The sequence below is a fragment of the Peromyscus leucopus genome, chromosome 2 (genome assembly GCF_004664715.2).
Source record: "Peromyscus leucopus breed LL Stock chromosome 2, UCI_PerLeu_2.1, whole genome shotgun sequence".
Classification (NCBI taxonomy): domain Eukaryota; kingdom Metazoa; phylum Chordata; class Mammalia; order Rodentia; family Cricetidae; genus Peromyscus; species Peromyscus leucopus.
The window spans coordinates 64,800,346-64,825,417 of record NC_051064.1 but is presented as its reverse complement, the minus strand read 5'-3'; the positions used below and the strand labels follow the sequence as shown (position 1 = coordinate 64,825,417).

Below are 25,072 nucleotides of genomic sequence, written 5' to 3'. Positions count from 1 at the left end.
AGGTTGCAAGGGCACCTTTAATGTTATTACTGACCAGTATGCCCCACCCCAATTTGGTTAATGGATCAAAATTAAACTAGTTGGTACAAATTCAGTTACTGAACATAATTTTTATTGAAGTGTACATTATCACATGTTTAATACTAGTTAACAATCCCTATTTTGTTAACAAAGATAATGTCATTGTTACCACATACCCGATGATCCTATCATCGGTTTTATTGAGGGATCTGCTTTATTACTAAAATATTTACACTGAGAATCCAGTGAAGTTAGCATCCTTCTTCTCAGTTTAAAGAGAAATCACAGAATTTTCACTCGTATGAGTTGGTAACAATTCTGAGACTATTTCACAGGAGATGGTTGCATTCATTTCCTCTTAACAGCAGTCTGCAGCAGCATTCCACTGCTTTTGAAAAACTGGTTGTGTTAACATCTCTGATGGGAGCTAAAGAGATGAGAGTTCTGTGCATCTTCCTCCCTCAGCCCTTGTTCTGATACTCGGGAATACAGCAGATCAGCTGAACGATCTCCTAGGCGATCTTGTCCTTGCTTTACAACATAGCTTATAAGGCAAACAGGTTACCAGCAGAGTCAATTCCCCAGCCCAAGAAAAAGTTTAAACCCGAGAGTTAAAGCGTCTAAAAATGAGCATTCCAATGCCAAATACATAAAACACAGTGCACAGGTATCTGGAATTTAAACAGCCTCTTGGTTCTAATTTTCTGTCTTCTGCCCCAGCCATTCCATCAATACTGAAAAGGATAGTTCAAAACTGTGTTTTTAAACCAGTAAAAAATACTTAGGATTCCATCTACTATCCAGGACTACATGGTCAGCTATACATACTACAGCTAGAATAAAAAGCCATTTCCTCTTCTGGTTGCTCCACGGTTCTTTGGAGTGACTTCTGTTGTCTTCCTTTCTGAAGCAGGGAAGGGACAGATGTGGCCTAATGACCTTACCCGGTGAGATGCTTGTTAGAAGCAACAGTGCTAGCAGCGATGTGACCAGGCATCTGAGGGACCCTTAGCCTGCTTCAACAAGAACTGAAAAAGAGTCCACAGGTCTAAGAAAACCTCTGCATTCAACCAGGTCACTATATAGTTTCTGCTGAAATTAGTGTTGTAGATAATCAGCTTAAATAAAACAGTTAAGGATGCCAAAGGGGCGTATGCATTCACGATTGCGTCTTTGGGATTCAGCTGTCATTAAGACAGCTGGACATTTGGTGTGTGCTGAAGAACACCCTGAACACAATGTCTACTTTAAAATCACACTGCCATTAGAATCTTAGCAACTGCCACGGCAGTGACTCTCGTTAAGCTTTCTAATCTGAAGATCAGAAGAAAGAAAGATTTCAGCATTCTCTTTAAAAAAAAAAAAAAAAACCGATGAATTTCTGAAAATACAAAGGGTCATTTGCTTTTTAGAAAGGTCAGCTGTGCCACGTGATACTCAAGAGATGAACTGCAGGCTGCTCAAGTCTTCCCATCCATGGTATCTTTATTCGCCGTGGACACCCACTGGTTATTTTCCACCTGGAGGAAAGCGGTGAGACAATTAGCTTGTGCTGTTCTCTGAAAACAAACTTCGAAGTGACTGGTGCACACACTGTCATTTTCCATTGAGAAACAAAGTTGAATACAGAAAAACCAGCTCACCTTCTTCAGTAGCTTATAGCACAGTGACAGGAGCTGGACCACGAGAGCCATCATGGACCTTATCTTTGTAATACACTTGTCAACCTATGGTGACAAAGCATGTGTGTCATCCTAAAAGCAGTACTTCAAAAACATCATCTACTTGGTTTTACAGTGGTGAAGTTTCTCCATCATGGAAATCTAAGAAATCATCAAAGGTATAGATCAGGATACCCGAGGTGACTTGAGGCTCCAGAACATGGGGAGCACTGACTGCCTGGTCTCATGCCTGTTTCATGGAACCCCAGGAAGGAGGGTGGAACAGCAACTCTTCTCCTTCAGGCTATGCATGAGCTTCTAAAACACTCCACACTACAGTGCACCCCCTACTTGGCAATTCTTTACATTCCACCCAAGCTCCTCAGATATATTTCAGGAGCCTCAACTCCAAGGCACTTATGCCATAGAGAGGTAAGGACAAGAGAAGCATGCGGAGGTTCCTGCTCCATGCTAGGGACTAGGCTGCAGCCTCCAGTCTAATTTTGGTGACCTGCTGCTCTCTGGGATCAGTTAGAGAGCAGCTGCTTTCAGACAAGCATGAAACACTTGCTGTGCACGTTAGTACGAAGGGCTGGAGCTACTGATAAAGAGACGTGAAATATTCTCAAGTGTTCCCCAAATAACCCACCCTCTGCTTTACCTTTAGGAACACTTTGTTCTGCAAAGATGTCTTAGTTATTGTCTGAAGCTGGTGGCATAGAGGAATTAGCTTGTTTATTTCCAGGAGAAGCATAAGTTTGTCATCATCTTTCAGCTGAAATGTAATTTAGGAAGTTATTGCAACCCCAACAAAACTCCATCTTGTATACTTTTTATTTTTCCCCTTTTAGACAGCATCTCACATGGAGCCCTGGCTGACCTGGTACTCATGATGTAGACCAGGCTGGCCCTAAACACATCAACACCACCCCTGTCTTGGTCTCCTGAGTGTTACACCACACCTAGCCTGTATCTCTTTTCTTTCCTTAGTGCTTGATTTTTTTTTAATATAAAAATAAGAAATAACTCAAATCTCATAGGATGTCACTAACAAAATCATGAAACAGTGTTTGTTTGTTAATAATGTACAGTTTCCACAAATCATGAATATTTGTTATTCTTTGTCTTTTGTGGTGCTGCAGACAGAACCCAGGACTTTGTGCATACTAGAGAAGGTCTTCCAATGGGTTAGATCCATCCCCATAGGAATATTTGTAACTGTGGTGATATAGTGTCCCTCAATATATTGTGCATTCTAATAAACTTATCTGGGGTCAGAGGACAGAACAGCCACTAGATAGACATAGAGGCCAGAAAATGGTAGCACACATGTCTTTAATCCTATCACTTGGGAGGCAGAGATCCATCCGGATCTGAGTTCAAAGCCACACTGGAAACAGCCAGGCATGGTGACTCACGCCTTTAATCCCAGGAAGTAATGGCAGAAAGCAGAAAGGTATATAAGGCGTGAAAACCAGGAACTAGAGCTGGTTAAGCTTTTAGGCTTTTGAGCAGCAGTTCAGCTGAGATCCATTCGAATGAGGACACATAGGCTTCCAGTTTGAGGAAACAGGATCAGCTGAGAAGTTGGCCAGGTGAGGTTAGCTGTGGCCTGTTCTGTCTCTCTGATTTTCCAGCATTCACCCCAATACCTGGTGCCAGGTTTGTTTTTATTAGTAAGACCTTTTAAGATTTATGCTACATATAACCACACAAAAATGTACACAGTGTAACAAAAACAGGATAACAAGCAAATGTTCTCTGAATTTGCACCTCGCCTATCTCATGTGTTAGTAATATGCTTCCAGTGTGGCTATGTGAAGACAGACAGACATGATTACCTGTTTCGAAAATGACTGTACATTTGAAGTAAGCTTTAATCCCTCTGCAGCAAAAACCTGGTAGAGAAGGAAAACAGTGCTAATCAAGATCATTGTCTTCTGGATGGTTGGTAAACAAATTCTCAATTATTTCACATAGTTGAAAAATAACCCAGACATTAAGAATCAGCCCTGGAGCTCCTAACATTTTTCATTATACCACAGGAAGCGCTGGAATCAGAAACTGTCCCAGACCTAAGACAAAATCCAAAGAGAGGCACCTCTGTCCCTATTGACATCCATTATTCTGCAGAGCCACACAGGCCTGGGACCCACAGCCACACAAATTCTCTGTTCCTTTTGAAGGGATCCCCGGCTCAGTTCCTAAGATCTCCAATTACAGAGGGGAATCATTTTTCTTCAGGGTGTAGCCACTTGCCCATGATTCAGTAAATAACCTCACACCTGGACACATGCAAGCAACCCCAATTAAACAGTGGGGTATTAAAAAAAAAAAAGACATGAAAGTAGGAAGGGCATGACCTGGGAAGAAGAAAAATTGAGTTCCGGGGAGGGGGATAAGAGAAAGGAATGCAGGGGGGAGAGTAAGGTCAAGATCATTATATACATGTATAAAATTGTCAAAAAAATAAGTAAGACATTCTTTTTTGTGAATCCTCAAGTATAAGAGTCACGAGTCATCCCGGAGAATGAGGACAAGTTAGAATTCTGCTACTTCCACCCAACCATGACCAAATTTACTTCCAGACACATTCCACACCGGCTGAGAGGACCAATCCAGACTGTTACATTTTGTTGTAATTTTCAGATTTTGTCTGTTCACCTTGCATTTTACATTGAAGAGAACAGAACTATGGAGAGGAGTGAAGATCCGGGCCAGACAAGTTCGAGGACCAGTCAGGACACATTAAAATGCAGAAGACTTATTTCCCTTTACAACTCCACCTCGGGCTGCAGCCAGGGCTCAGCGGGCAAGAGCGCTTGCTGCTCTCTCAGAGGACCCAAATTCAGTTCCCGCACCAAACAACCACAGCCACCTGTAATTTCAGCTCCAGGGAATCTGTCACCCTCTTCTGGCTCCTGGGGACACCTGCACAGTGGCATTCACACACATTCATGCACACACACAAATAATAACAACCATAATAAATCTTTTTAAAATGCTACCATAGCAGTAAGGGATGAAGACAGGTGTACCTGGGAACAGTAGTAAGGCAAATATCAGAATGATTTAGGGAGAAAAATGGTCCTGCTAGTAAGCTAGATAAAGAGTATGGAAGAAGAAAGGGTGGATTTTGACCTTCTAGTCCCCAACTTCCTACCTTGCCATTGCTGGCTAACAGATTTCAAGGAGCAGTAGCCCTTTGCATTTGTCCCTAGCCCTGAAAGGGGAAGCAGCAGGCTTTCTCTTAGGTCGGGTGGCACTGAATGATTCCTTCCCCACATCCCTCCTCATTCCACATTCTCACAGTTCTCACGGATGCTCTGCTGTGTCTGATTGAATGTCACACTTGTAAAAACACATTAAAGCCAGGAACTCCCCAAACTGTCCAACCTGACACTAGCCTTTGCATCCAACAAGATGCTTGATTTCCACCTTAAAACCTGCTCTTCTCCTTGGTGTTCCCCACCTCAGTCAATGTCACTACCATCTACTGCGCTGGGTAGGTCACAACCCTTTTAGACGACAGTTATATCATACCACTGCTTCCCAGCCATGAGTGCCTCACCAGCACCACACTTGCAAAGGGACATTTAGGCTCTGCAGAGACACCATGCCAGCCACTTCACTGTGGCTCCGCACTTCGTCTGCATGGCCGCCTGACTCTTTCAGGTCCATCTCGTACCCTGGCCATTGCACGAGTCCTGCCTCGGAAATCCTCTTAGCCCACATCCCCTTCCAACTCTCTCCCTTCAGTAACGCGCCTACCCAAAGGCGCCTCAGAGAAGTCTTTCCAACCACCCCTCACCTTCCTCTTTTTATCTTGCATGATCTTATCACTCTGAGTACTTGTGAAAATAAAACATACCTCTAGGAAGTGAATTAAGTCCTGTGATGTTTTCAGTGGTCCCTCTCCTCTAAAACAGAAGGAGTTATAAGAAGATAAATATTACCTGGACATTGGTTTACGTAACATTTATGTCTTAGAGCATTCTGTATGTTATCAGAACTCAAATTTTTAAAGAATAACATGAACACACTGATAATGTTGTGACTTTATTCTTAAAACAACTTTAACTGTTACTTCCTAAGTTAAAATTATATATGTTAATTTTCAATGCAAAGAAAGCTGAAACTGGCCAGTTAATAGAGCTCTTTGTCCTTTTCATTTTGCTTCATGAGTAAATATATAAGATCTGATAATTCATCTCAACCAAAACACATTTCTTATGCAATCAAAAGAGCAGACCCAAAGTCAGGAAGTCCTCAATTCTAATTTCAGCCCTGGCAGGAACTCAGCGGCAGCTTCAATGAAGCATATAGAAAATTCCAGTTCTAAATGTAGAAAGTAATCATAATACAATTTGTGTGGACAGTTTTATTCAGGAGTTTAAAAGCTACCAAGAATTAAGAACTCTGAAAAAATGAGAGGTAAATTCCAACAGAATGCATAAGAGGGGGGTGGTCTAGACACAAATCAGAGGATGTACACTCCAGTAGCTACAACTGCACTTTTATATTACAGATACATCCCTAAGTGAACAAGGCATTCTGCATTCATGTACTACAGGAATACTGTTTTCCTGAACCTTAGTATTTCTGTCCCCAAACCATATATCCCAGCCCACAGAGCTTCAGCTAGCCTCTCTCCCTCCATGGAGTTGTCTTTTCTCAGCTTTTCAAAGATTTATTTCTTCAGGGTTCATGCCTATAATCCCAGTACTCAGGAGCCTGAGACAGAAGATTACTGCAAGTTCCAGGCCAGCCTGGGCTGCAGTGAGACCCTGTCTCAGAACTTCTGAATAAGCAACTATGAAGACAAATCAAACGTGACTGCATTACCTAGTAAACAAATACAGGGAGTAGGCCATCCTGGACATGTTCCTGCCGTGTCGAACAATCTCGGTCTCCTGATCCCCCCACTTCTCAAGTTCACGGTCGGCATCGGAGGTGAGCAAGGCAAGCGTCAGTCCCAGCTTTGCTGTCTTGGCCTGCTCCTACAAACACAGTCCATCACAGTCTGTCCTTGGAAGGCAGATATCACAACTCTGTCGGCATTGATGTAAGACTGCTACACAACCAAGGAGCTTACCTCTGAATCAGGTTTGTCAGGCTTTAAGGATTTCAGGTTTGCGTTATTCTTCTGTGACAATAAAAAGATTAGAAAATCTTAGCATGTAATTGTGAGGAAAGATAGCAGTAATAGAAAACATATGAACTTGTGACGGATCCTAACTTTACCAGACCCAGCAGGTAGTTAAATTGCAGTTAACTATACTTGTAAATATTCTACTAGGTGGTTTCTGCTCAGAGCAAGTCATCAGTTTGGAATTCAGGGCCAGGGGCACAAAGGTGAGGGTCAGGTCCGGTAGTCTGTTTTCTGTATTTCAAGGTGCCCTCCTCTTTGCACGAGGTCTTTAGGGGCCTCGAGACGACACCTCACATATTCTCAGAATCCACTGATAATGTCCCCAAAGCTCCCTGGCTTCTCTGCTATAATAAGAGTACTGTAACATTTGAGTGATTCTGGTGAACTGTCTATTAAAATGAATCACTAAAGGTTTGGTAAGCACTTTCCTACTGATTCGGACTCTATAACCTAATACCTTCCACTCTCTGAATTCCAACACCCTAGTTTCAAAGCCACCACAGTTGCTAAGCCTGAAGCCCAGGATGTGACTTTACACTTTGATTTAGGATGTCACGTGAACCAGTGCTCAGTGGTCTCCTATTTCAGAAAGAGCACGTTTGTTTTCACATCACTATTGAGAACTCAGTGCATTTCCTCTAGAAGGGGAGAAACCTATCACAGTTAGGTCACCAGGCTAGTTCACAGGTGCATACCAGTTAACATCAAGAACAGAGAACCACAATACGCCCTACCACTAACTATAACAATCTGTCTTTGGACTGTATATTCAAAAGTTCCTTGCAGATGACAGCCCACGGTGAGAATTTCTCCTTCTCTCAGACATGTTAGGAGCTCCCATACTTAGAGCAAGAGTTCCAGGACAGGATAGGCCAGGAGAGTCAAAGTGGCCAATAGCTGGAGAAAGCCATTGGTCCAGTGAAAACACATATCCAAATTACACACACACAACACACACACACACACATACACACACACACACTTACCATGTATTTACATATACATGTAAAATGTGAATTACAAATAAACATTCATGTGCCTGTCTAGCTTTAAAAAAAGATCAAAACTTAATTTTTAAAAACTTTATGTGTATAGCTGTTCTGCTTGCACGAACGTCTGTGCACCATGTACACACCAGGTGCCATTGGAGGCCAGGAGAAGGCACAGATCCAATGGAGCCAGAGTTATAGCGGTAGTATATAACACTAGCCACTGTGCTTAACCACTAAGCCATCTCCCGAGCGCTCATCACCACACTTTTCAAGTACATATACAGGTACCCCTCAATTTAATAATGGGATACATACTGGCATAGAGAAACTGTGCTGCCCTACACACACATGCACACACACAAGCACAAGCCTGTGCTCATGAGAACTAAACTGACTCCTCCTGGGTGTCACTTGGTCTTTAGTTTCTTCTTTGGCCTAGTAGACCACAAAGCAATATGTGAAGAAAACTCAGCAGCCTCTCGATGCTTTTAGGTTTTATTTAGACTTTACTCCTTGTCTTTTGCATATAAACTAGCTGTGTTACATGATTTTTATTTTTAAAAATTTAATTACAAAAGTTTTTAATGAATGTTAAGGGTAAACAAACCATCTTTAAAATGTGGCCATGGGACTAGCATCATAGCTCAGTGGGCAAAAGCCCTTGCTTGCTGCCTGGCCTGACAACCTGTCTGTCCCCAGGACCCACATATCAGGAGCAGAGAACAACTCCTTCACACTGTCTCTGGCCCGCACAAACCTACCATGGCACATGCTCACACTACCCCCACCCCTGCCCAGAAAAATAAATATATGTATAAAGAATGAACAAATAAAAATGTGATCAAGCCTGCCACCTAGTGGACACTATTGGGAAATGCTATTACCATCCCCAGACATCACCTATCTTGTTACTGACCATACTGTCTTCTGAAACCATGTGCTCATCAGCACTGTTACTATTAATAATAGTTAACAAATTCTCTCTCCTCTCTTTATTTTCTTTTTATACAAGATTAAATATGCACTATCTAATATAGCAGCTGTTAGCCACAGTAAGGCCAGTCTGAATTACGATGTGTTATATGTGTAAAATAACCCCAGATTTTGAAGATTTAAGATGACAAAGAGGCTAAAAAGTTTTCCACAGTTCCATGTTGAGTAGTAAAATGATAATGTTTGGGACATACTGGGAATAAACTATCATATGAAATGCACTTCACAAATTTTTCTTTACATAGCTACCTAAATTTTTAATTAGGTATGTGTCTGAAAGACCATCCTGTCTTTTTCATTGATGTAATGATTCACCCAATTTATTTTGTGGTTATCAATTTGGGGTCAGACAGGTCTAGACAACAGAACTACACAGCAAACAGGACGTTTCAACCCCTCACCGTGTGGCTCATCATTAGCACTTTTTCCACCCAGTGCCCCATGGGACACCTGGCCAACAGGAACTGATCAAGGAGCATTTGATGACCAATCCATTTGGTTGTGGTGGCCTGCTCTATACGTGAGACACCAGAGTCCCCCTTTCTTTGTGACTGGGGACATGGTTTTAACTTCATGCTGGGTGGAGTCTTAAGTCTTTCACTTTCTCGTCTGCCACCACGGTTTCTTCTCTCTCGGGATCTACTTCTGCAGTCTGGTTTTACTTGTTTGTGGCTCCCCCAATTCTGAAGTTTGGCTATCAGGGCATTTGACTGCTTTAAAAGACTAGTCCTCATGATAACTGATATTTTTCCAAAGTCTCTGTTTTCTAAATATCCTGCATCATATTCACAATTATAAATGCCATAATGTTATTTACAAATGAATCATTGAGTTCACCAAAATGTTACATAGATAACATGATGTTAAAATGCTAATTCCTAAAATGGATCTTAGGACCACTGTACAGCTAATTTATTACTCTTTATTTTCTTTCTCATGGCATGTTTTTGCCTATGTAGAAAGCATAAAAACATTTTTTTTTTGAGACAAAGTCTCAACTATGTAGCCCAGGAATTCAGTATTTTGACCAGACTGTCCTCTAACTCACAGACACCTGCCTGCCTCTGCCTCCCAAATTCTGGGAATAAAGGCATACGCTACCAAGTCCAGCAATGAATGTCTTTATATACAGAAAATGATTCAACATTACTTTGCAAACTAAACCAAAGATATGAAAAGAAAGCCACTTTCCACTTTCCACTTTCCACAGTTCTCTCAACTACCAAAGCCGAACACAAATATTAAGAGTACAGGCCACACGTAGTCTGCCAGCCAGAGTAGTAACTGAATAGTGGACACTGACTCTCCTAACTTTCCCCACTGCTGAAGGAAGGGAGTAGCAAAAAGCAAAAAAAAAGCACAATTTAAATTCTGAAAACGGCCTTTGAAGCGTGCAGGGGTCCTGTACTTACCATGGGCTTTGGAAGCGAAAGATGGTCGTACTTCTCTCCTACAAATAACATACATCATTTAAGAACTTTTTCTACTGATGCAATTTTATTATTCACGTTTGGCTTTTAAAATCGCAAACAAATATGACACATTGGTTGTGATAATCTACACTGTTGATTATATGTCATTCAGACATGACAGCCTGACTTGGCTGGCAAGCATGAAGACGGTCAGCTCCTGCATCTCCAAGGCACCTCCAACGCCAGAGCTCGTCCCAAGCAAAGGAAAAGGAAAAGCAGAATGTGTCATTGGGATTGACTTCCATTTCCTGGTAGCCTCGCTCAGAGTGATCCTTCCCCCAGCCTGGTGCTCCCAAAACCAGAATCCTCCCATCAGGACCAGTATCTGTGCTTTTTCCCTCCTCCACATACCAAATCACATCATCTCCAACTATGCTCACTCAGGGACAGGACAACCCCGTGAACAAGACAGGAGAATGAAATAAAGCACACAGGTCGGGGGCTGTGAAATGACGCACAGCATGAAGTGGATAACAGGAAAGGAGGGCAATCTACAATGTCCATTCCACGCCTGCCCTGTCTGCCATTTTTCTGGCTTGCAGATCAGTTTACAATACATGATTTGTTCTTGGTTTTGTTTGTGTGTTTGTTTGTTTGTTTGGGACAGGGTTTCTCTGTGTAGTCCTGGCTGTCCTGGAACTCACTCTGTAGACCAGACTGGCCTCGAACTCAGAGATCTGCCTACCTCTGCCTCCCAAGTGCTGGGATTGAAGGTATGGGCCACAATACTCAGCTTTGATTTCTTTTTTAAAGCTAGTTTGTGATAGCTTAGGTAGGAATTTAAGATAAGATTTGTGAAAGAATAAATTTAAAAAACAATCCAAATAGCATAAAGAATCAAGATTAGAAACCCACATTCACCCATGTTGCTACTTTTCAAATACACTTAGCATTAACATTTTATTTTATTCATTACTATAGTTTATTTATTTATTTTAGGTTTTTTGAGACAGGGTTTTCCTGGGTAACAGTTTTGGCTATCCTGGAACTTGCTTTGTAGACAAGGCTGTCCTCAAACTCACAGAGATCCACTAGCCTCTGCCTCCTGCTGAATTAAAGGCAGGCATCACCGTGCCCAGCTTAGCATTAACGTTTTAGTGGGGGGTAGGGGGAGCCAGTTCTTTGAGTGTCCTGGTTGGGTGTTTTTGGTAATTTTACACGTTACTTTTGGCTACAGTATTTATCACATCAATACAAACCCTAAGACTTTTAGAAACCATCTTTACTTAATAGAATATTTTAGTTGTAAGAATAAAATAAATGAGTATAAATTTTTTAAAAGATTTGAAAAGCAATCACTGAGGTTTTTGGTTGTTGGTTTTGCTTTATTGTTCTTCCTTGTGGTGCTGGGGATTAAACCCAAAGCCTTTTGAAAACAAACCCCAACTATACAACTAACCTGAAGCTAGGCCGGTAACGGCTTCTTTTTCCCCTTGTTTTAAACATGTATCTACTTGTGTGAGTGTACATGCAGAAGTCAGAGGACAACCTGTGGGGATCAGTTCCCTCCTTCTGCTTGGTCATCAGGCTTGGTGGCAAGTACCTTAATCTGCTAAGTTGTGTCGGCAGCCCAGTCTGGCTAACAGACTTCTTTTCAAGGAAAAACGAGGTATGTTCAGCTATATATAATGCTGACTTTAGATTGAAATGATAATGTGTGTGTGTGTGTGTGTGTGTGTGTGTGTGTGATTTTTCAAGACAGGGTTTCTCTTTAGCCCTGACTGTCCTAAACTTGCTCTGTAGCCCAGGCAGGCCTCGAACTCACAGAGATTAACCTGTCTCTGCTTCTCAAGTGCTGGGATTAAAGGTGTGTACCCCCACTGCCCAGCCAAAATTTCTACACTTCCTAGTTCTTTTGTTGTTGTTGTTGTTTTGGTTTTTTGTTTTGTTTTGAAACAGGGTTTCTCTTTGTAGCCCTGGCTATTCTGGAACTCAATCTGTAGATCAGGCTGGCCTAGAATTCGAGAGATCTGCCTGCCTCTGACTCCCCAGTGCTGGGATTAAAGGCCTGTGCCACCACAGACAGGCTAACTTTATTTTTTTTTTTTTTAAGACAAAGTCTCATGTAGCTCAGCTGACCTCCAACTCACTATGTAGCCAAGGATGACCTTGAACTTCTGACTGTCCTGCCTCCATCTCCCGAGCACAGGGATTTACAAGCAGATGCCCTCACATCCAGTGTATGCAAAGCTTGGGGATTGAACCCATGGCTCTGTGCATCCTAGGCGAACAGTCTACAAGTAAGCTACATCTCCAGTCCATGAAATGATAACATTTTGGGTAGAATGTGTTAACTAAAACACTAGTATTAAAACAAATTTCACCTTTAAATTTTTTTCCTGTGCTCACCAGGGCCGGTTTATTACCAGGCAACTTGATTCCTGTTTCCTTTGGCTGAGGCCGATCTACAGGATGAATTGCTATTAAGGGCCATTTAGTGGAACTTGAAAAACAATGATCACTTGGGTAAGTTCTTTAGAACATCAGAATTGCAGGGGAATCTTAAATTGTTTTCTGGCCTTGGATTTGGGAGGAAGGAGCCGCTTTCCTGCCTCGCCTCCAGCCTCTGACATGCAATGGTGGACTGCGAGAAGACTGACAGCAGATGGTCCTCAGGTCTCCTGGAATGTCAACATTTACAGCACTGGAATCGAGTCTGACTCTTCAGTCTTGAGACACCATAAAGAGGGTACAGTGGTTACTCAGGCACAGCGGGCTTGCGAAGTAACCTGTGTCATCTAACCTCGTGGTCCTCCATTGTTGCCACAGCCCTGAAATGCTGGCATTTGCCTTCCCAGAGAGTTGACAGAAGCACCATCTCCACGGCTCTTGTGTCTCTCACACAACAGAGCTGAAGCAGACTACAGTGTCGAGAGAACTAAGCACACTGGAAGGAGCTTTGGCCCAAGTTAGTTTGCCGCCATCACCATCCATCCACCTTAGAGTACTCGCCACCTGGTCAACCCCAGTGATCTCTTAGTTCTTATTTATTTGCTAATCCAATGTAAAAGGAAAAGAAACCACAGTGACTATGCCATCCAAAACCAAGTACAGAATTCTCCCACTTAGTCGCAGCCTGTCCACGGTGGATGGTGGGAGAGGACAAGAAGGCCACGTGTGTGAACACTTCAGCACCCGTCAGCAATGTAAAGGAATATGTATTTACTTTATGTGTGGGAGTGTTTGGGCTTCGTGTAGTCTGTGTACACCTATGCCAGAAGAGTGTGGGACCCCCTGGACTGGAAATAGAGATGGTTGTGAGCCACCATGTGGGCGCTGGGAACTGAACCAGAGTTCAGTGCTAGGGAGAAGAGCAGCCAGTGCTCTGGACTGCTGAGCCATCTTTCCAGCCCCACGCACCAGCAATTTTTGGTTTGTTTTGTTTTGTTTTTCCAGACAGGGTTTCTCTGTGTAGCCCTGGTTGTCTTGGAACTCACTCTGTAGACCAGGCTGGCCTCAAATTCAGAGCAGTGCAGTGCAGTGCAGTGCTGTGCCGCTTTACATGGTGTACAAATACCACTGAACTTACCCACCAGGGGCAATGTCCCAAGTTTATGTAGTCATCAGGGAGAGAGATGCCACCCAAGCAAAAGGAAGGCATTTCGAAAGTTAAATAATACATTCATTTCATTATGAATTCAGTAGAATTAAATCACAGAGTTTCTGTATTGTACAGAGCTTTTGTACTAAAACTAAAGAAAAAATGTAAAAGAAACAAAAATCTGGCTTGATTTCAGTAGGAAAACTAGAATGCCAATTTAGATATCTACTACACTGTAGTCTAATAAATTGTATTGATTAGATACTAAATAAGAACAAAACAATACTCTTGTCATTTCTATGGGAGACATCTTATTATAAAAATAACCCAGCTGGACAATATAAGAAGATAATTTTGTATCCAGGGCTTAACATTACAAACAAAACACGAGTACAGTTATATTAAATAGTCCACAAGTAAGAGCTCAACCACTTCAGCAAGTGGACAGTTTCTCACCTCGTCTTCCTCCAAACACGTCACTGATCTCTCTGAGCAGCGCTGCCACGTCACTAATCTGAGACTCCCAAGCCTCACAAAACACGTCCAGGTTTTCCTTAGCGATTTTGCTAGACGGATGCAGCGTCAACGTCTCTGCAGCAGAAATGATCTAAAGGGACACCGGAAACATGGGTGTGAGCTTTTAAGTCTCAGCCCTCAGAATCAGACTGGACTTGATTAAGCCTTTACTGCTGACTTTTGACATGGCTGATTCTGGTTATCAGTCATTAATATCACTAATGTGTGTGTCATCTGCCTAACTCGAGATAGTTATTCTGCATCCAACAGAATCTTGTTCTAAAACTAACACTGAGGCAAACACTGGAGAAGAAATCTAGGCTCAAGAAGGGGGGAGGAACGAGAAAAAGAGAAGAGGACGCCAGCTGCCAGCCACCCAACCAGCCAACCCAGCCAGCAACTGAGTGAGAAGGAAAGAATAATATATAGAATAAAGAGAGGTTAAAAAAAAAAAAAAAAAAAAAAAAACAGAGATAAAACGTAGGTAAAGAGAAACGGGATAATTTAAGTTAGAAAAGCTGGCTAGAAACAAGCCAAGCTAAGACCAGGCATTCATAAGTAAGAATAAGTCTCCATGTATTTATTTGAAAGTGGGGTGGCAGGCCCCCAAAGAATAAAAAACAAAAACACAATAGATATCTATCTTTGTAGGCAGGCGTATTATAGTGACCTGCATTGCAAACAGCTTCATTTAAAATAGATATAATTTAGCATTTCAGTTAAATGAGGCAATTTCCAGTTTGGCGGAAAACAGATGGGCCAGTGGAAGAGCAGTATGTTCCAATGCATTACAGACAAAAACCCGGGTACCCTCTTCCTCTCAGAGACGTGGCTCACTGAAGTAGACCCTTCTGCTTGCCTCCTCACCGTCTGTTACATAGTCAAATAACACACCCATAGAAAGAATAGCCTGCCATGTCCGTACCTGTTGCCCAGTCACCTGAAATGTCTCTTCTGCATGCATGCAGGTTATTTCAAGGGGTTCCGTGCCAGACACATGCCGCAACAACCGACACATCTGCAAGAGAGCATGTCCGCAGTTCACCTTCCACAACCTCCCACCCTTCTGATAAGGAAATGAAGTTTACGAACCTAAGAATGAATTCGTACATGACTGAAGGCCAAAGTAGGAACAGACATGGGCGGAGCGTACTGCTTCTGCTTCCTATCTGACTGAGGGAAGGTGGTCACCAGACGTTAGAACCACAGGGATCCTTTAAAAGGTCCAGCAGAGGGCATGCATTTGCTGCATCTGGCTCCAGAGTCCTGCTGCTCAATTGTCAATTATCACAAGCTACCCTTCTCTCGGGGCTGATCTCATCAGGGTCAACTAGATGCACACACCTTTCTTCTTTGAGAGAGCAATGGATTAGGCAGACTGGGTATAAAGAAGCAGAAAGTCTCCTTTAGAGAAAATTAATGAGCATCATGAGGCTTAAAAAGGAAAAATTTAAATTTTTACTCTTTAAAAGTTTGTTATAGGTTTCCTAAAGTTAGTTTCTCTACAGCCATAACATTTGGTTAATACATAGAGCAGAATCAGACTTATTAAATAAAGGAATTATATATAGCCACTTTGAGAATGTTCCTTAGGTTTCCAGATTGCTATATAGACAAGTAAAAGAGAGAGAGCCAGGCTCAGTGACAGCATCACCTTTGAGGATTGTTGAGCAAGGTACAGGCCCTCTGAATAGGTGAGACAGTTGATTGGCTTGATCAGTTTGGGAGGCAACTAGGCAGTGGGACCAAGTCCTGTGCTCATTGCATGAGTTGGCTGTTTGAAACCTGGAGCTTATGCAGGGACACTTGGCTCAGTCTGGGAGGAAGGAACTGGACCTGCCTGGACTGAGTCTACCAGGTTGATCTCAATCCTTGGGGGAGGCTTTGCCCTGGAGGAGGTGGGAATGGGGGGTTTGCTAGGGGTAAGGGGAGGGAGTGGGAGGGGGGAGAACAGGGGAACCCATGGCTGATATGTAGAACTGAATGGTATTGTAAAATAAAATAAAAGGAAAAAAAATGTAAAGACTATTTGTATGTATTGGCAGACAGATCTCACACATACATTCATGATTAAATGTTTTTCTTCTTTTCTTTTCCTTTTTTCTTTTTTTGTAAACTAGCAGATACATGGTAACATTTTCCATGGCAGTAGAATTAGAATATCCATTAAGATGAACTGGAATTATCCAGCAGTGGCAGGTGACACTCAACCAGAGTTAGAGTAGAGTACCAGAGGTTCAGGGAAGGGACAATGTGTCTTTCTTCTGTCTTCCCTTACCTACTTCCTCCCTTCTCAAACCTGCTTCCTGCCTCAGGAGGCTAACTTGGGTTATCCATAGCAGTGATTGGCCAATGGGAAGGAAAGAAATGGACTTCCCTTCCATGTTTATTGGGTCATCTTGGGCCAACTATGTGCCTAGCCCACAAATCTATTCCCTGTGAGGGAGTTCTCAGACGGACTTCAGGTTCTGCCTCCGTTAACTTGGGCTGGCTCCTCATTGCTGGCTACACTTCCTGCACTCTTGTTTAAGCTGCCCACGACTGTCTTGAGATCCTGAGCCCAGCTCTCTTAGTAAACACTTGTCACAGCATCCTAACTTCATCTCTTTCTTGCTGAGAATTCACCATATTCCAACAGAAACCGTGTTACTCCACTGCATTACCCCAGAGACTCATCTGAGAGAACAGAGAAAAGATTTACAATGTATTTTGGGGTTCTAACATATTTTATTGTTTTATTTTAAAGGTCAAACTATTGTAAAAACAGGATAGATATGTGATATTTTTCAGATTCCGAAGAGAAGAGAGAATGCTCAGATAAGTCAGCCAAAACCCGTATCTGTTAATATTCTCCCCTCATTTTGCTATTGTATTGTGAACTGCAACTTGTTTAACAAGCAAATTTGCTACTCACCTCAACAAGCTGTTCTTTCTGCTCAGAGAGTTTACAGGCATATTCAGCCAACGCTTCCAAATTTCCTTCTACTCCAGTAAGTTTTAATGCTTTTAAAACCACATGATCAGCGTGGAATTTTAACAGGTCGGCTGCCAGCTGCATCGCTGTATGATGAAGCTGAAGAGGAGGGTGGAAGGCAATCAGGGCAGGAAAATGAACAAAAATGTTTATGACCAAGCCCCTGAGGAGAGCTTTAATAACTACAGAAGAGAAACCCAAAGCGTTCCACCTATCTGTTGAAAGTGAAGCATCCCCTGTGGGCACAGGAGCCCCAGAGCACTGGGAAGCATCTTAGTCCTCACATAGCAGGGTGATGTCAGTTCACACAAGTCATTGGTGCCAGCAGCACTGCTGTGTGAAGAAGATGCCCTGGCCACTCAGCGAAGAGACCTAGGGCCCTTCTTCATTCTAAGCAGCTAGGTCTCTCTCACATAGCTTCTCTGCCATTGACATGCTTTGGCTATCAACAAAGATGGTGAGAAAAGGAACAGTATTAAGAGTTTACTGTTCAAGGGCTGGAGAGATAGCTCAGTGGTTAAAAGCACTTCTGATCCTCCAGAGGATCTGGGTTCGATTCCCAGCAGTCACAGGGAAGCACACAACCATCTGTCAATCCAGTCCTGGGGATCTGACACCCTCTTCTGGCCTTTTCAAGCACCATGCACACACTGGTGCCTAGATATACATGAAGGCAAAACACTCACCGACACAAAATTAATGTTTTTTCCATGTTAAAAAAAAGCTTAGTGTTCAGACTACTAAAGGAAGATCTGATAGTGACCTATGATTAGGAAGCAGTTTTTTAGGGGGGCTAGTAGTACAGTTCAATCAAGGCCTGGATTTAATTCCCAGTATTGAATAAAGAAAAGAAGAAACACTTGGGGTTAGCAGCCCAGTGGCAGAGCACCTCCCTGATGTGTACAAAGCCCTCAGTCCGATTTCTAGCACTTAAGAATACTATTTAAGGGCTGGAGAGATGGCTCAGCGGTTAAGAACACTGCTTGTTCTTCCAAAGGTCCTGAGTTCAATTCCCAGCAACCACATGGTGTCTCACAACCATCTGTAATGAGATCTGGTGCCCTCTTCTGGCTTGCAAGGATATGTGCAGACAGAACACTGTATACATAATAAATAAATAAATCTTAAAAAAAAAAAAAAAAAGAATACTATTTAAGTACATTTCTGAAAAAGCATCACTGTGAGAGCTAGGCAATTAGGTACTGGATAAAACCTGACTAGATACTTTCATGACAGAAGCTTGTAGAGATTGGACACCTGACAAGCAGGACCCAGCGGCTGCCCTCAGGAGGGAACCTTCTGTGTGTGGTTGTTCTCCAAGAACTCTGGGTTCCGGCAGAAACGACACAGAAAGGACAACACGGGCCTCAAGTGGTGGTGGACACAGGTGGGCCTCATTTTCACTCTCACTCACACTAGGTCTCTTCAGACAGCTTAACTCTAAAATCCCGTGTGTGTGTGTGTGTGTGTGTGTGTGTGTGTGTGTGTGTGTGTGTGTGTGTGTGTAAACTGTATGGCAGGAGGGTTGGGATTTGCCCAAAAAAGTAAGTTTTAATAGAAACATTATTTTAAGAAAAATCTGACTTTGAGTTAAGCCTGTTAGAAAGAAGCACTTTCTTTTTTCATGGAAGGAACTGGATGTCAGTTCAAATGACGGGACTTTGTATAGAATAAACAGTGGAGCTGTCTGCATTTATCAACTATCAGAATAATCACAGCCAGAGAGACAGTCAAATGTCCTTTCCTGTAGAAATGAAATGCCACCAAAGACTTTCAAAGGACCTTGTTTAACCCGCAGGGCCTCAGAGACTATCTAGCCCTATGCCCCTGTGCAACCATCCACAGTGCCTGAGTGACTTGCGAAGGTCTTCTAGCTCTTAGAAACATCCCGAGGACAACTCACTCACAACAGAAGAGGAAGAAATCAGGACAAATACTCTGTCCCTGCCTGCAATGTCCAAGAGCAGTTTCCCGGAGTCGGGTCTCTTAATCTGACCTTACAAGAACTCAGGGTTGATGTGGCAAGGAGGCAGACCGTGGGAAGGGATCCTATTGTAGAAGGCTCTCAGGCTGCACTCATAGTTCAGTGTTTCAGCATTTAATTTAATCTTAATATGATGAAATCAAACAGTTGGGGAACTCACATCCTTTAACAGGAAGCTTAAAGGAAGTCTCAATAGAGCGGTCTCTGGTTAAGATGTGAAAAAGGTCACCTGTATACAGGGCAGAAACAAATGCCCAGAACCCATTTCATTCTCCACAGACTTGGACCAGCTTCAAAAGCACAAAAGAATGAACAAAGAAGAGATAAGGGTGGAGAGGTTTCTGTAAGGAGGGTCTGAAGGGAACAATTTGACATGGAGTTGCAGTATTGTGCTGTAGGAACATAGAACTTCTGAAAAACCTCAAAAAGCATTCATAAGAGAGAATGTCAGTGTACTGTAGCTACAGTATGAAGTCATAGTGTGATGGCATCTGTCACTGGGCTATAGCTCAGTGGTTGAGCGCTTCCCTAACATGAACAAAGCTCAATTCCCAGATCTGCATAAACCAACAACAAAACCTGGTTTTAAATTACTACACATAAGAGCACAGGTCACAGCAAACCTTCCATCCTCAGCCTCCCATCTTCTCTATTGCACCACAGCCTGGCAAAAACCAGGACCCACAGCGACAGCACAGGAACGCCAAAGGAAGTGATCGTGTGGTCCATGAAGGTTCCAGCAGGGGTTGGGGTACTATGGAATTGTGGGGAAGTCCTACAGCCATGAAAAATGCTGACACTAGAAGAAATGTTCTGATTCTTTCCTGAAAACAAACCAGAGCTTGACCCTCTCACAAAGGGCCAGACAGCAAATATTTAGGCTTTGCAGACACAGAGGCAGCTGTGACACAGAGAGAGAACAGCTGTGTGTCACAGAGAGCGAACAGTTGATACAATACACACACATGTGCAAAGTGCGTTCACGGACAGTGGGCACAAAACCAGATGGCTGAGTGGCAGCATGATTAAACCCGGCTAAAAAGTGACCATAGGACTTGAAATTCCAAGTGCCCAAGTCAGTCATGGATGAACACATTTTCCTTCTGGAACAAGGAAATCTCCTCAACTCAAGGACGTTGGAAGAAAACCAACTTTAACTTCAATGAGGCATAATTACACACAGAATGCTCCCAGTTTAAAGGCACAGTTTGAGGAGTTTTGTTGATACTTCAGTGACTAGAACAACTCCACCACACTCAATATTTCAAGTATCTCCATGGCTCCAAAGTGATCACCTTTGCCCTTTTGCAGTAAATACCTCAAAATCTCTGATCCCAAGAAGCCACTGGCCTGACTCTTCCTCACCAAGGACTTTTCTAAATGGAAGCACACGCTTGCGCGGTCTTCTGTGCCCACCTCTTGCACTCAGTGTGCAGTCCGCTTTGTGAGTCATCTTACTGCTGGGAAGTATTTGGTAGAGCAATCATCAATTCGCCTATCAGTAACCCTTGTTGCTGGACATCCAGGTGGTTCCCAGCTATTGTGAAAAGGGCTGCTACACCTATTCATGCGTGAGCTTTGAGAATGACAGTGTTAATAAGTGTGACTTCACACTAATGACCAGAGGGAAAAGTCAAGCACCGTGTGGCCACAGGAACGCACTAATGTACACGGGCTTCCCATGTGTCCTACAGCATGAGGCTAGGTGTCAGACTCCTCACCTCTTTCCTCAGCTCATTGAGCCCGTGGCTGACCTTCAGGACAGTGAGTTCCAGCTCCTCGGCAGCACTCTTGGTCTTCCTGCTTTGCTGAAATGTTGAGAAGTAGGCACGTAGGTCACTTTACCTTCTTAATCTCTTACCAATTCAGTTTTCACTATAAATTATAGTACATTTTAATACCACTGGACTATATATAATAAAAGTACTCTTGTTTGTTTTTGTGGTGCTATGGATAAAACTCTAGAGGCCAAGTGCTCTACCACTGAGGTATACTCCCAGACTGGTTGAAGCATTTCTTTAATTTACCTGTTTAAGGTTACAGCAGAAAATAGAATTTGAGTTATTCCATTGCCTTTTCCACACCAACTATAAACAGGTGAATTTTCAGAACCAAAGTTTCTTAATAAATTTGTGTCTAAAACTAATGTCTTTTATTCCCCTCCACCCCTGCTCCTGCTTCACTGCTATGAGACTTGGGACAAACTTCCTGTGTTGTCACACTTCTGTAGTTTCACCCACCCTGCTCGAACAGCCTCCCGTGGTGAAAGCATGCACTCAGGCCTCTTTAGTGGCTGCCAGCTGCCTTAGTTCAGGAGTCTGTATGAGAGTGACAGACTCTTTTACCTACAGCTAGATCTGCTCTGATCTTCATTGCCTCCCGACCCCAATAAGCATTCTAAAATATTGTCTGTACATCAGCTGTCCTGGGCGTACTGCACATCTGAATGGCACCAGCAGCAGACTCATGTTTCAAGGACCTCTAATAGATTTATTCCTCTGCTCTCCACACTAAAGAAGCATTAAGAGGAGGAATTTTCCAGAAATGAATATGGCAAAAGAGTGGGGAAAACAGGGAAACTATAGATGATGATGATGGCACCAAATCCAGCCTGGCCAAGAGGAGAATCAGCAGCCTGAACATGGCAGATGGCAGGTGCTGTAAGCCACACGGAAGCACAGTTTAGCCCACTGGGATGGAGAAAGGGGATAAGGCATGCTTGTCCTGTACCAACCAAATTCATAGCCCTGTTGGTTGTGGTACCTTCCACACCTCTCTAAACATTAAGTGAAAAGCTATTGCCCAAGATTTACTCTAATGAACACAGTGCTTACAGCTTGCATCCACACGGAAACGAACTGTTGCAGTTCTGTTCTCGCCTGAGTAGACAGCTCCAAGATGCGTTCCCTGTGCTCATGGCTGGTGTAGGCAGAATCGGTGAAGTCCTCCACACGCTCCAAGATGACCTCCAATGCAGCAGAAAGGTTCTCCTTGGACTCAAAGTAAAGATTCTCCCGAAGAGCTTCAATATTCAACTGAGGGCAAAAGGCATGGAAAATCCATCTAAGTATCTCCAAAATGGGCTACAAGTTCTAACAGTGTCCTGGAGATGCACTAGAAAGTCCTTTTCAAGGCTTAGGAGTATTGCAGCCTCCATCCAATCGTCACGATATTCTCCAGTTGCCTGGAAGGCCACTTTGTTCAAGAGTCATCAACAGCTGTTAATGCAATGACATTGCCACAACATCAGAGAATACTAAGGCAGAAAAGGCACCAATGTGTGGAATTGGTAGAAATAACAAACCAGCCTCCAGGTGAAGCCTCTGCAGCTAGAAAAATGCTTAGGCAAAGTTCCAAGGAAGTTTGCACTCAAGTGCGGTGAGCTGAACCGCAGGAGGTAGAGCACAGTGCTGAGGGTGATGGGGCTGGAAAGGGCATCAGGCTTGCCTCTGCTCACCCAGAACCTCTCCCAATCTCCTAACAGATTTTGCATTTTGTTTTATGTCCCTAATAGCACACACTAGCACAAACATCCTCTACCAGAAGGACCATATCACCTTTCTGAACTGTAAACCTGATAATGCCACATGACCTTTCAGTCGCTCCTCCCCGGCTACAGAATCAAGGGCTAATGTCTGGCATAAAGGTCTCCAGAGTCTTCTCTGCACTCACTACCCTGGCAGCCTATCCTTCTTCTGGAGACTCTAAGGGTTCTCTCACTCCACCTACTCTGGTGCGTAGAGTTCTTCCAGTGTGTAACGGACTCATGGGAAATCCTTCTCTCTTGACTTACACCACTGCAACCTTAGCCTCTAGCCCATGAACTCTTTTAAGACACAACCTGGACTCAGAGACAAAAGGCAGTAATGATCACGACTGTGGTCACAATTAGTGAATGCACTGACAGGCACACCCATGTAGACCTTGCACTTTAAATTCCCGCCACAGTTATCTCAAAATAATCCTTACACAGGCTCCATTTTAGCACGACCTGTGAAACACCAGCTGGGGAAAGTCAAGAGGCCAGAGGGGAAGCGAGTGCTGCCCTTCTCTGGGCCTGAGTTGTGTCTGATCATCACTCCAGCCTGGGGAACTTTCTTTTTAGTTAAGTAGTAACATGAATGGAGGTTGTTGAATGACTTAGCAAGAAAGATGCATGTTCCCAAGACTGATGACCTGAGTCCAGTCGTCAGGACTTGCAAGTTGGAAGGAGAGAATGGATGCCTACAAGTTGTCATCAGACACACGCCCTGCACACACACACACACACACACACACACACACACACACACACAGAATAAATAAATGTAATAAAAATGTTAAAATAACATGGATAATAAGCAAGGAACAGACAATAATGACTTGAGAATTTAAATAACTGAAACCTAAAAGTTAATCATGTGCAACTCACATTATTTATGTTATTGATCTTTATTTTCATTTTAGGCTGTGTGTGTGTGTGTGTGTGTGTGTGTGTGTGTGTGTGTATGCGTTTAAAAAGCAACTTAATAGAGTTACATTGGTCCTTTGAAAGCTATTAAGCTCTGTTTACATAATATATGGCCACTTACAATACCAAATAAAAAGTATTAAATTTCTCTCTACAGATTATATTTTCCATCCAAAAGAGACCAGTGTCAAGTCAGGCATAGTGTTCCATGCCTGTAATCCCAGCACTCATAGGGCTGAGGCAGGAGGATAGCATTCTGAGATCAGCCTGAGCTACACGGCTGGGTCCCATTCTGGGAGCACCTTCTTACGCAACGGTCAGCAGAGAGAACAGTTCCCCACTGCTTTTTCACTCCCTGCTCTGACCTGGATCTTCACACAAGGTCGCGGTGCAGTGAGACAGAAAGAACACCATGCCTGACTCAGCTCTGCTCACACTAGGTGTGCCACCCTTAGCATATCAGGTGACTTTTCGGGGCCTCCCTCCGTTTTCTCATCTGGTAAATGATGCTGCATCAGACAACACTATAGGGCCCTCTTGAGGAGAAGTCAGACCACCTGGAGTCAGATCTCAGCTCTGGTACTGAGGCAGGAAGTCCTTCTCAGCTCTGTCTCTCCGACTCCCTAACAGCATCAGGAAGAGAATGGCAACAGTACTTGTGAGGGTCCCAGGCGTCCACACATTTAAAGCACTCGGACTGAGCTGGCACAGAGGACTCCGAATGTTAGTAGGATTTCTTTTAGAGCTGTTGCTACTGTTACAGTCTCCATGTGTGGATCCTATCACACAAGGAAGAGCAAGGATCCCAGCAGAGATTGTATGCTGCTTGTGATCATCTGCAGAAGGCTCTACATGAAGGAGTCTGTCTTTAATAGCAGTTCAACAGGGCTGCTGCTATAAACAAGGGCCTGTATTGTCTGTCAACATAACCCTGAGCCCATATTACTCACTGTCAGGTTTCCACAGAATGGTATTACATTAAAGAAATATATTTGATTTTTTTTTAAATGTGTATGAGTGATTTGCCTGTATGTACATATGTACACCAAGTGCATGCCTGATGCCAGGGAGGCCAGATTAGGGCATCAGATCCCCTGGAATGGAGTTACAGGTAGCTGTGAGCTGCCATGTAAGTGCTAGCAAATGAATTGGTCCTCTGCAAAAGCAGTCCATGCTCTCAACCATTGAGCCAGCTCTCCAGCCCCTGAGATATATTGCTTTCTGTGAAGAACCACTTTATTTTTTAAAATTATGTGTATGGTGTTTGTGTGTGTGGAGGGATGCACATGAGTATGGGCACCCAGGGAGGTTAAAAG

At 43.2% G+C, this 25,072-nt stretch overlaps 1 protein-coding gene across 2 annotated transcripts in view; it reads right to left on the bottom strand.

The window, feature by feature from the left end:
* Ctnnal1 (catenin alpha like 1) overlaps positions 1 to 25,072 on the bottom strand; it is a 53,311-nt gene continuing 28,239 nt past the window's right edge. The window contains exons 7-19 of one of the 2 annotated variants that reach the window (XM_028882986.2): positions 22,141 to 22,341; positions 21,028 to 21,114; positions 17,263 to 17,421; positions 15,274 to 15,366; positions 14,289 to 14,439; positions 10,232 to 10,269; positions 6,778 to 6,828; positions 6,528 to 6,682; positions 5,554 to 5,602; positions 3,524 to 3,580; positions 2,344 to 2,457; positions 1,665 to 1,748; positions 1 to 1,541 (exon numbers count right to left, since the gene is read on the bottom strand). In XM_028882986.2, the coding sequence (XP_028738819.1) occupies positions 1,482 to 1,541; positions 1,665 to 1,748; positions 2,344 to 2,457; positions 3,524 to 3,580; positions 5,554 to 5,602; positions 6,528 to 6,682; positions 6,778 to 6,828; positions 10,232 to 10,269; positions 14,289 to 14,439; positions 15,274 to 15,366; positions 17,263 to 17,421; positions 21,028 to 21,114; positions 22,141 to 22,341 (1,299 nt within the window). In that variant the 3' untranslated portion in view covers positions 1 to 1,481. The other variant, XM_037202638.1, reaches the window with a different exon arrangement.